We start from the raw sequence: 12,510 nt of genomic DNA, 5'->3' as shown, positions 1-12,510 counted from the left end.
TGTTCCTGAATGGGCCACATGGCTCAAAAGAATAAATGTTTAATATCCTGTGCAAGGCTTCAGTAAAAAATCAGTCAAAATAGAAATCAAAAACGAATTACTCTTTCAAACATTTGATTTTATCTTTTTTGTCAGTAATGAAATGATTGCAAATGATTTTCTCCTTAAGGAAAATGTTGTTTTTCATTTTCCTTAAGGAGGACCTGCTCTCTGTATTGTTACTGTTAAACTCTTATAGAGTAGCTTTGCATTATTCACAGTTCAAAATAATCTTTATTTATGTGATACTGAGCCTTGGAGCCGCCTCTCAGTTCATCTCAATTTGTTAGAGAATGACCCATTTTTAGCACCTTTTCATTGAAACTGACTTTCTTCTGATTGGTCACACCTCCCTAAGTGTTTGCTGATAACAAGTGGGCGTGGTTTCTTCACTCGGAGCGACACTCGTGATGATTATAACAAAGACATCTTATCTAAATGAGACGAGCCCCAGGAGTAGAAAATCCTGTTGATAACTGAACATTCAGAGCAGTCGAACGCTGAGGAGATGATGTTTACATTCACTTACCTTTTTATTTGAAACTTTGGTTGAATTATTATAAATATCCACTGCTGTAGCTATTTTATATATACAAAAAAAAAGGAAAAGCTTAAACGCGCCGCTTTAAGTGAATAACACTATTATAATAATCAGGTTTCTGTTGCAAAACTATAAACATGATTTCTTTCACTGACAGAACTACCACTTTCATTTCAGAAAGAAAAACATTTAAAAAGCCATGTTGAGATTTAAACACACTCGAGTGCTGCTACTGGAGAAAAAGAAAAAATGGAAATTTAACCCTAAAACATAATACACAATATACTGTTACAAAGTCAGCGTCTTTTCCCCCCACCAGGACCAGAATTACTGGGACTGTGTTTGTCTTCCTGTTTGTTACGGGGGGGGGGGGGGGGGGTTCCTCTTAAGTCATGTGACGAGGTTCAAACTGAAGAATATCTCTTAGCGCAGGTAAACTAGTGTGGACAAGCAGCTCTTTGCTGCTTTGTGCCTGATAATTGTTTTATTGCCTTGAAAAACAAAATGCTTTCTTTGTGCTGAGGCTAATGAGTCAATAATGATGTTAACAGTCTTAGGATAGGCGAGTGTGTTTTGCCTTTACGTTCTTCCACATAAACAGCAGCTGTATTTGGAAATGTGGGCATTTACATTGTACTACTGAGCTTAGTGAAGGCAGCTCATGTCCCACGTGTATATGCTACCGCTTGCATGCGTGCACACTGACGAGTGCTGTGCAAGCGCTCGTCCTTCATACTAATGCACGCACAGGAAGAATTCATCCCAGAAGCTGCTCTGCACCAGAGCTGGTGGTGCTCAAAGTGAAACATTGTTGTTGTTTTGTAACCTACTACATTCTGTCTTCATGTCTTTCTGGGGTTGCTGGGTTGTTTTATTTTTTTATTTTTTGGTCCATCTTTGCGGATCTTCTGATGTGTAGCGTGGGATACTTGTGTAACACGTCTTATGTAATCCATTTGGCTTCCTTTCTGCAGAAAATGGATCACAGATGATCGTTCGTGAGCTGAAAGTTTGGTTGCAATGTTGTTCATACAAATACAGAATGTATCTATGTATTTTTAATTATGAGAGAAGCTGTACCGTTATACTCACAGCAAATATTTAAACATATGTTTACGTTATGTAAAGATGTTATGTCCTGACATTTTACTAAGGAGTTTCTGAACATTAATTAGATCAGTTTCCCTTCAGTTCATTGGTACTTCTCAGTAGTCCTCTGCAAAGACGGCATCTGGTTTCAACCATAAAATCCACTTTAATTAGAAAAAACTACATAAAAGCAAAATAACCTCGTTGTTTTTATTCTTTGTTTTGGTAAAACGGCATGAAATGCTGTTATGGATGATGGCTCGCTAAAAAGTTTATATTGTTTCATTAAAAATTAGCTGTTGGGACGGATGTGTGTGTGTGTGTGTGTGTGTGTGTCTGAGTGTACCACACATCAGAGATCGTTGTTCTCTGATATAAAGTAGTGCCTTTGAAGCAGATTTTCTTTCTAAGAATTCTGGTTCTACTCTCATAACTTCAATTGTTCATCTTTGAACATCTTAATTGTTCTCTTCAACTACTTAGTCTTCAGCAGTACTCAACTGTATGATTAGCACTGTGTGATATCCATGTTAACTAATTTCTCTGCATTTCATCATAGAAAATGCACTATTTCAACATATCGGTAAAATATTAAAACGTAATGTTTCACCCTTGTCAGTTACACGAGTAGATGAATAAAAGAGTTTAAAATATTTGGAATTTTCTTCTTTCTTTTTTTTTTAATACCCCAATGTAGTGTGTCATGATTGTGTGTTAATTTGTCTGGAGTGTGTTTTTGTCAATAGTTCTGCAGGTTTCCTGAAAACCTTTTTAAGTTGTTCTTTTGGACACTGGTGGCTTTTTCACTCATTTTCAGTCCTAGTGCTTGACCATTTTCAGAAGAGCATTTTTTTTAAGCCACTTAACCCATTCCAGTTTCTCTTTTTGTCAGATCAGCAAAAAACAATGCCAAAGACAACTGTTTGACAGGCATAACAATAGTATTCTTTGCTGTAACAAAGTGATTACCAATGTGTTTTTAGTCCAAATCCTGGTGTATTTCAGCATGATTTGCAGTGCAAATTTGAAGAAGTTGGTAGTGGCAGGGTTGAAAATTACCTCCAGTCAATGGAGTGTATCTGGAAGTCTGAAAGCAAAGACTGGATACAGGAGATGATGCATCTGATCCTTCAGTTGATCAATCTGTTATTGACTGAAGCCTTATCAGAAATAGTCTCAGTGGAAGGTTGGCTGTCAAGATGCTAGTCTTAAGGAAGGGAGGCAAGTTTACTTAAAAGAGAGTTTATTAAAATTACCCCATCAGGAGACAAACATCACTGATGAATTGGTGGCCAGTGAGGTGAAACAGAGATGGAGCGGTTAATCTGGGGCAGCCTTTACTGCCTAGAAGTAAGAGGTAAGCTGCATCAAGTGCTGATCTTCCTTTGTCAGCAAATCAATAACAGTAGGCTGCAACTAAGAAAGCAGCGCATGCAAGTATTATCTGCGCCAAATAGCAAATCCATTCTTGCAAATGGGGTCAACAGGAAATCATTTGACCTTACAACATCAAGTAAAAATGAAAGCGTTGTTACTTAAATGTACACCCGACCTCATCACATGGCCTGCAGCAACAAACACACCACACCGCTTTGCAAAATCTCTAGTAGTCAGCATTAAAAAAATCAAATTACAGCATGAGAATCAGCCATAGTAGCAAAACAACCAAAACATCCAAGCTGCCAACAAAGAGGGAACCAACCAAATTCACGCCAATTCAAAGCTCAGTCAATGTTGTCTACACCAAAGCTGCCAGAAAAAACTACCAAATTTAAAACATAATATTATTCAAGTCATACCAGTTACACTTGTGGCACAGTTATGCCACAACCAATTGTGAAAACTCAAGCCATGTGTTTCATAAGGCCACAAACCACAAGAAAATGACTTCAACCACATTTTCTGCCGGACTAAAGAGAAAGCATGCTCCGATATTGAGGTCAGCCACTTAAGCCGGGGGATGCATGGCTCATGAAGCTAAACTCATCCCAAAATACAGGTGTTTAATGGCCAGGAAAATCGAGACTATTGTTGTTCTCCTCCAGCATAAACCACAGAACAGCTTCTGTTCTCAACCTTAATGTAACCAATCCAAATGTTATCTTATGCGGAACTTATTAAGATATTGGTCACAGTGCTGAATACCATACATTCAGGCTGTACTCAAAAAGCAGAACAGCTTTAAGCTATGTTAGCAAACGAGTTAGCACTGACCCAAACTTTAACCTTACCAATGGATTGAACATCTCCCATTTGTCACAACCTCACTCAAAGTGGGTGACAAAGGGCAATTTCCCATAGCTCACATAAAAACCTATCATAATATAACCAAGTGGCAATTTGGGTGCTTCCAGGTGGGGTAGAGTAGAGACTGGATAGTACATCTAGACCAGCTTTTATAGCCTGGAAGACCCATGTGAGCTGCATTAGCTGACTATGCTCTCATGCCGGCCAATCACCAATAAAAGCAGGTCAGGACTTTCTTGATAGTGGGAAGGTCATCACAAGTCACACATTAGAAATAACGAAATGTCATTAGCTCACAGTAATGTATTTGTTGCACTATCTCAACAGCATACCCACAGTATGCTGTTGGGTGAAATGCATTTTGCTTGCAGTTAAACTTTATCATAACTGTATCTTTTTAAGTTGCCAGCTGTTTGTGAGGTGATTGTTTCACAACCTTTGGAATACTCTTAAATAGTTGGGAGGCATTTTAACAGGGAACGACAGTCCTGAACTTTTCTAGATATAATGTCCAATTTAGGGTTTGTTTGTTTTGGGGTTTTTTTTGGATGATGTCATGGATGACACCGGAGGCACGCAAAAAGCTAAAAGTACAGAATGCTGCTTTTAAGTCTAGTGATGAGGCTGTGTTCAAGACAGCTAGAGCCAGCCTGAACTGTGCATTTATGCTGGAAGGTTCAGTTTCTTCTGTGACCCTATAACACCAGGTGCATGTGGCAGGAGATTCAAGCAATAATAGCTTATAAGGCTACCCCTACACTGTATGATAACAACCCACACCTCAATGACTTCAACAAATCTTTCTGTAGATTTGCAACAGACAACACCCCTGCAATAAAAGCCAGTCTTCACACGGATGAGAAAGCGCTGAATCTCAATGATGTCTGGAAAACACCGGGGAAAGTGAATGTACGAAAAACATTCCAGGATGGGTACTGTTGGAATTTATTTTGATCTTTAAGGCTAATATCTCATAATTAGTATCACGTATTTGTGTTTTGTCCTTTGTTGCACACAGTGTAATGTAGGAGTTTTGGAAGTAGACTTTTACTCTGCTACTAACAGAGACAACACTTCCTCACAACCCCCTCACAGGAATGTGGCCTTGTTCATAAATCTGCTGTTGTGGTATGCACTCTACACCCCTTCTTTAACTCTACGGGCCTGACCAGAGGACAAAACGTGGTTTCATCGTAACGGGAGTGTTGCCTGCTCAAGGGCGTCCCCAAATAAGGAGAGGTCAAGAAAGCTGCGGAGCTGGTGATTGGCCGTGAGCTGGTATGAGACCTAAGGCCACTCTCAGCTCTTTCGACCAATCATGTCAACATTCAGTTTCTGTGACCAGCAGTAAAAAGTGTATACTGCTTGGGTGCGGCAGCCTTTGACTCTGAGCCTGAGAGAGGCGGTCCACAAGGCCATGTAAAACTAATTTAAAATTGTAAATGTAACTGTGAAAACTTATAATTGGAGCATATTTGTCTTGTCTCTCATAATAAAAACCCCAACAGTACTCAGGGAGTGCGGTGACCAGCTAGCACACGTCCATAGAGATATCTTTAACAACTCCTTGGAGCAGACTGTGGTTCCATCATGTTTCTGCCACCATCATCCCTGTGCCCATCACGTGTTTTAATGACTACAACCCTGCTGCACGAACTCCCATAATGATGAAGAACTTCGAGAAGTTGGTAAAGGACTACATATCTTTAATGCCCCCCCATATTTGACCCATTCCAGTTTGCTTACCAGCCAAACCGCTCTCCAGAGGACACCATTTCCTCTGTTCTCCACCTGAGCTTGGTACATCTGGAGTAGAAAACAGTCAGCACTCCCATGGTTAACTGGCTGCTGGACTTCCTCACCAACAGACCTCAGTCAGCGAATGGGAAACAGCATCTCCATCTCCATCGGCTCCACTCAGGCCTGTGTCCTGAGCCCACTGCTGTTCACGCTGTGACACATGACTCCAGTGCTGCATCTGCTTCTAATCACATCATCAAGTATGCAGACGACACAACAGTGGTGGGTTTCATTAGGGACATCAGCGACCTGTCCTATAGAGACAAGGTGAAGCAGTGGACCTGTGCAGTGCTAACAATCTGTTCCAAAACGTCAAGAAGACCAAGATGATCATAAAATTCAGGACAAAACTCTCATCAATCACAACAGTGCTGTGGAGGTAGTCAGAAGGGATTTTCTGGGGGTACAGATAACTGACAGCCTGGACTGGAATGAACGTGAGAGTTTGTAGCAAGTTTTATTTCAACGTCTTGAGGAGGGTAGTTGATAATTATAAAGTTTATAAGACTTGCATATTGACCTTTATCTATATAAGACTAAAGGGCTGATGCAATATCTAGAACTGTTACTAAAGTCCAGTTACATTGTACACAAATCCAAAAGTTAACATTTCTAATGTGCCAACTTACTGTTACGCGTCTGTGATTGTACAGTTGACTAAGAATTCATCTGTCAAATTTCCAAACTGTGAATGTGAAGCCTGAATGCCACCGAAATCTTTGTCACCTCCTTGACATCCTATATAAAGTTTTCAAAATTATAGAACAATTCAGTGAATTTGTCATTGTGATGATTGTTGTTGAGTGTCATAAACTGCGTAATTATAAAGAAATAAATGTACATTTTTATGTCATTCAGCATAAATGACTCACGATAGCCACTCAAACAAAATAACAGAAATACAGCGTCAGGTAGCTCTGTAAGTTGTCATATTTTTTGATAAGCGCAGCACAAAAGTGAGTTTTCCATGATTTATTACCATCTGTGTTGACTGTGGGTTGTTTGTGCAAACTCAGCAGCCTCCATATCTGTTCTCCATATGAATTTAAGCGAGGGAAGAAGAAAAACCGTTTTCAGTTTGCAATCATTGAAAAGTCCCTGCCCATCTGGTGGTTGCGTAACTCCCTCTCCAGCTGTAGTATTTTAGCAGCAAGTCCAAGCGAGTTTCTCTGACTCCAGTCCTGCAGCTCCTGTTGCTTTCAACTTTTTGGTGACTCTGTCATAGTTGCAGAAATGTCCACCGCTGGTAAGGTAGGTACATAATTCCACATGGGAGCCTCATTTACAGCTTTAATGTTTTAATGTGGGGTTGTTTGTTTGTTTGTGTTTTGTTGTTTCAAAAAAAATTGTTGCAAACCTCACATTAAAGTATTGTACTTGGTTGAAATGTATTTTGCTGTACCTCTGTGTCTAAGTGTGGGCGGGTGTGTCATGAACACTGTAATAGCCGAAAGTGTTACAGATAAGGGTTTCAGGGCAGTTGAGCAGTTGTTAACCTATATCCTTTTACACATGCATGTTTATTCCACTAAGCCCAGCCTAGAGTTACTACTTTGATTGCAATAAAACTGTGATGAGATACATCTGTGAAATATTGCATTTCCTATTTTGACTTGAATGCACTTTCAAGCCATCGAGACAGTTTTGTGCAACTGCAAATTTTGGCAAGAATGCTGCTGTGGAAGGCCAAAAGAAAAGTATGGCGCATGCCCAAGAATTTAGTGCAGGGAATTCAAAAATAATGACCAAAAAGCCCCTTTATTTATGTAATGTAACAACATGTGATTTACTGAATGGTTTATTTTGTGTTATTCAATTTCCAGAGTCTACATTTACTACATTTGATAAATGAGACATGGACTTTAGACTGTTCCTTGTCATATGATGTTTGCCCTTCTGCAGGAAAAGCCTTATCTAAACTATTAAAACCACTCTGCTGTTAAACAGTGTCTCTTTTGCACAAACTCTTGCTTGCACCAGTTGAATAGTATAATTTAAAGATGTTTGAAATTTCTCGAGTTGTGCCAGGCAGGCATTAATGCACTTCCAGTGACAAATGCTACATGGGTAGGTGCTTGTCATAACTCTCCAGAAACCCATCTTGGTATAGTTCAGCAGCACCCCAAAAATGTGACATTTCACGCTGCCACTTTAGGTCATCAAGTGCAAGGCAGCAGTGGCCTGGGAGCCAAACAAGCCTATGGTGATTGAGGAGATTGAGGTAGCCCCACCTCAGGCCAATGAGGTCCGGATCAAGGTGAGAATCGACACACACACATTCACAGAGATCTCTTAGTGCACTTGTGTTGGGGGATGAAAGTAATCATAATAGTGGGTTCTAATCTAAGCAAAAGTTGCAGGAAACTGTTTCTCATGGTGAAACACAAAAAATGGGTAATAAGGCAAAAGTGAAAAATCTGAAAGATAAAAACTCTGATAACTAAAGAGCAGAATCTCCACTTCTTAGCTAATATTCAATTTGATATTTAAATGTAATTCTTCAGCTGTAACCTGACAGGGACAAAGTGCAGGTGACAAAAATAGACATAAAAATTCTACAGGGTGGGCCATTTATATGGATACACCGTAATAACATGGGAATGGTTGGTGATATTAAAGTCCTGTTTGTGGCACATTAGTATATGTGAGGGGGTAAACTCCTCAAGATGGGTGGTGACCATGGTGGCCGTTTAGAAGTCGGCCATCTTGGATACAACTTTTGTTTTTTCAAAAAAGAGGAAAAAGAAAGTTTTTTCATGGAAGAGGGCCATGTGACACATCAAACTTATTGGTAATGTCTCATTCAAATAACTCATGAAAGAATAAAGTTACGTTGAAACCAAGCACACCATTGTTTTTCTTGTGACATTACCAATGAGTTTGATGTGTCACATGGCCCTCTTCCTATTGAAAAAACAAAAGTTGTATCCAAGATGGCCGACTTCTAAACGGCCACCATGGTCACCACCCATCTTGAGGAGTTTGTCCTCTCACATATACTAATGTGCCACAAACAGGACTTTAATATCACCAACCATTCCCATTTTATTGCGGTGAATCCATATAAATGGCCCACCCTGTAGATCAAACAAATAAGACAGTGTTTACTTGCGGACGTATGATATCAGTCAGACCCAGTGAAACTACGTTCCTTTCAAAATGTTGCTCAACATTGTTTAGTGACATGTCAGCACATTTCAATATGAAATGCAGTCAGAATGCAAACAGATGCTCTGCAGACTGTTTGTAAAGTAACTCTTAGCTCCTTTTTAGGATCTTAAAGTAATTCCAGTAATTCATCTTCTCCAAGATTTCATGTCCAGTTGACTGACAAGAGGCACAGAGTTACAGAGATGAGCCCTACATGTCACACAGTAGAGCTTGCCTTTAACTCTCATAAAGTATACTAATGCAGCTTTTTATCAGCTATCATTAGCTAGCAAATGAGGCTATCATTATCTCCATTAGTTATCTAAAAACTGAATCTCTGATGGGAGCAGATATGAAAAATATTGTCTTTCAGTAGTTCTTGTTGGTTCTATACCATTTAATACTGTTCAAAATGATTCTAAGGCTAAAAGCTGTAGGATACAGTGAGCTGGGGGTTTTTTAACTAGTCATTAGGGAATTGCAGTACACTATCCACACAGTATGACCAAAGAAACTGTGGGACTTGGATACCTTTTACCACAAAGAATAACCATGTGTGACCAGGTTTGATGGGGTGTAGCCACTGTATTTAATCTCTAAAAGTCCATGAAAAAGAGATGTTAGCCACTGGACTCAGATAAAGACCTAATAACATCCGGGGAAAATTTTAACCCCAGAAATGTTCTTCTTTAACAAAATGCTTCCTCATTTTGGGTGTATTTCTGGTATGTGTATAGCAAAAGACAGAGTTTTATCCATTCCCTTGCGTTTCCATTTCTTTCACATTCTTGCTATGTCAGGTAAAAAGCTTATAGATAAAACCACAAGCCAAACTCTTCAAGTGTCCAAAAGAAACAAGCATCTGTGTTCTCATGCAGATCGTTGCAACTGGAGTGTGCCACACTGACCTGTACCACCTTTTTGAGGGTATGCACAAAGATGGCTTCCCAGCAGTGCTTGGACACGAGGGAGCCGGCATAGTAGAGAGCGTTGGCCCCGGCGTTACTGAATTTCAGCCAGGTCGGTTAAAGCTTTCGTTTGTCTGTCTTGTCATGTTCACCAGGTGGTCTCTGTAAGATGCAGCATTCTCAGCCTTGTTTTTGAATTTTAGGAGACAAGGTGATCCCTCTGTTTATCTCCCAGTGTCGGGAATGTCGCTTCTGTAAGAATCCTAAGACCAATCAGTGTGAAAAAGGGTGGTGAGTTAATAGTTTTCTTAATTTCGCTTGATCGTAGAATTTGTTTTATATGTACCCTCTGAAACAAAGTACTATATTTTCTAACCAATGTTTTCTGTACAGGGCTGCTGATAGTCATGATGTGATGGCTTTAGCAGAATCCAGGTTCACCTGTAAGGGGAAGAAGGTGCTGCAGTTTATGGGGACCAGCACCTTCTCTGAGTACACTGTGATGAACCAGATGGCTGTGGCTAAGATCGACCCGGCTGCTCCTCTGGATAAAGTCTGCCTCCTTGGGTGTGGGGTCTGCACTGGATATGGGGCAGCTGTTAATACTGCTAAGGTGTGTATATAGGTTTGACAGCAGGCGAAGATTGATGTTTGTTACTGTATGAAGTCTTAACAAGTCCAGAGTATCCAAACTGACTAATTTTCTTTCCTCCAGGTTGAGCCGGGCTCCACCTGTGCCGTGTTTGGTCTGGGAGCTGTGGGTTTGGCTGCAGTCATGGGATGCAAGGCTGCAGGAGCCAAAAGGATTATCGCCGTTGACATCAATCCAGACAAGTTTGAGAAGGCCAAAGTGTTTGGAGCCACGGAGTTTGTGAACCCAAAGGATCACAACAAACCCATCAATGAAGTTTTGGCTGAGATGACAAACGGAGGTGTGGACTACTCCCTGGAATGTGTCGGGAACGTGGCAGTCATGGTGAGGCAGACTGACAAATTCGAATAAAGACTGGATCAGTTTGTAAATATGGTCAAGAACCCTATATTTGCAAGTCAGCTGACATTTGGCTGGTTTTATCCTGTAGCGCAGTGCCTTGGAGTCTTGTATCAAAGGCTGGGGTGTCAGCGTGCTGGTTGGCTGGACTGACCTCCATGACTTTGCAGCCCGACCCATTCAGCTCATTGCTGGACGTACATGGAAGGGCTCTTTGTTTGGAGGTGAGGCACATGTGATCATCCACACTAACTAACGTAGTTTAATTTAACCACCGCCGCAGCATTACTGAGCACAGCTTCCAGTCTTGGGGGGTGTTTCTGCGTCCATATGCAGTTAACTTTCTTCAGCTTTACATCAGCACATTGAGTGCAGAACTTTGAAAAGCACCTGGTTGTATTCAGCACATTCAAACATCTGCACATTTTCCATAATTGGTTTCACACACCAAATTATCAAGAACAGTATCTCCTGTGCTGTGACATTTGCCAGAAGGCTTGAAGTGAGAAAAGACTAATTGATGTTATAATATGCTTTTTATATCTGGGGCTCAGGATTTAAGAGTAAGGATGGCGTCCCTGAGATGGTTAAAGCCTACCTGAACAAGAAGGTGAAGCTGGATGAGTTCATCACTCATAAAATGACTTTGGACCAGGTCAACGATGCCATTGAACTGATGAAGCACGGCAAATGGTACATACTTTCTCAATTATTACTAACTAGATGCAAAAATGAAAAACTAATAGGTGCAAGTCTTCTAATTTGTGCTTTGTATTTGTTTCCCAGCATCCGGACAGTTCTGAGTGTTTCTCCACAGTAAGACCACTTCATTCCTCAGAAATCTGAAGCCAGGCTCTACAGTGAACACCATTCAGCAGATTATGTGCAGATTGTGTTTGTAAGAATTATCATCAGTGTTCACATGATCAAAATCTGAGGAGTGTTTGTGCAGCAAAATAAATGGTTTTAACAGATGATTGGTTTCCTCACTTCTGATCAGATTTGGTTGTGTTATTTTATAAGTCAGTACAGAGGCTGTAATTCAGTTCACTGTTACACTGGTTTTAGTGTGGCACAAGCTTTCTAGTCAGTTTAGATTTACAGACTTGTCTAATCAACTATATGTACTTAGGTTGGCAAACAGTGTTGAAATTACACTACTAGTGATGAGATCATGGATTTATTACCACGGCTATTTCTGCCTGTTGCACTACTTTCCTGGTAACGTCAAAAAGAGGCAATATTTCAGTTAAAAGAGATAAAGCTATTAACCTTCTCCTATAAACCACTTTTAAAAAGCCTTTTATATTTTCTCACTCAGATTCGTGCTTCAAATATTGACAGGGGTTATACACGAATGCACTAAGATGCATTTGTTTGGCTGAATGATGCAGTTTTTCCTTTTATATTGAACTTTTATTTGCAAAAGTAACCATACAGACAGAATTACTTAGCCTTGTTTTCAGGAACAGTTCCTGGAGTTCTAGAGCACAGGTGTCGAACTCCAGGCCTCGAGGGCCGGTGTCCTGCAGGGTTTAGATGTGTCCTTGAACCAACACAGCTGATTTAAATGTCTAAATGACCTCCTCAACATGTCTTGAAGTTCTCCAGAGGCCTGGTAATGAAATAATCATTTGATTCAGGTGTGTAGACCCAGGGTGAGATCTAAAACCTGCAGGACACCGGCCCTCGAGGCCTGGAGTTCGACACCCCTGTTCTAGAGGAAGCACAAAGAGAACATGTGC

General features: G+C 40.4%; 1 protein-coding gene across 1 annotated transcript; it reads left to right on the top strand.

The window, feature by feature from the left end:
• Positions 1–6,811: 6,811 nt before the first annotated feature.
• On the top strand, positions 6,812–11,739 carry LOC146495764 (alcohol dehydrogenase 1). The gene is made up of 9 exons (XM_085143791.1): positions 6,812–6,967; positions 7,872–7,973; positions 9,745–9,886; positions 9,978–10,065; positions 10,168–10,387; positions 10,490–10,750; positions 10,857–10,989; positions 11,320–11,458; positions 11,552–11,739. Exons 1-9 carry the CDS (start codon positions 6,950–6,952, stop codon positions 11,583–11,585), a joined length of 1,137 nt encoding a protein of 378 aa, XP_084999917.1. The 5' UTR covers positions 6,812–6,949; the 3' UTR covers positions 11,586–11,739.
• Positions 11,740–12,510: the final 771 nt, after the last annotated feature.

This window comes from Neolamprologus multifasciatus, chromosome 19 (assembly GCF_963576455.1).
Source record: "Neolamprologus multifasciatus chromosome 19, fNeoMul1.2, whole genome shotgun sequence".
Taxonomy (NCBI): Eukaryota; Metazoa; Chordata; class Actinopteri; order Cichliformes; family Cichlidae; genus Neolamprologus; species Neolamprologus multifasciatus.
Note: the sequence above shows the minus strand (reverse complement) of the source record. Positions and strands in the feature narration are given on the sequence as shown.

What these genes read in the sequence shown, in the direction of transcription:
- LOC146495764 (XM_085143791.1), top strand. An exon ending in CCAATGAGGTCCGGATCAAG is followed by an intron (nt 7,974 to 9,744) that starts GTGAGAATCGAC and finishes GTTCTCATGCAG; the next exon opens with ATCGTTGCAACTGGAGTGTG. An exon ending in TCGGGAACGTGGCAGTCATG is followed by an intron (nt 10,751 to 10,856) that starts GTGAGGCAGACT and finishes TTTATCCTGTAG; the next exon opens with CGCAGTGCCTTGGAGTCTTG.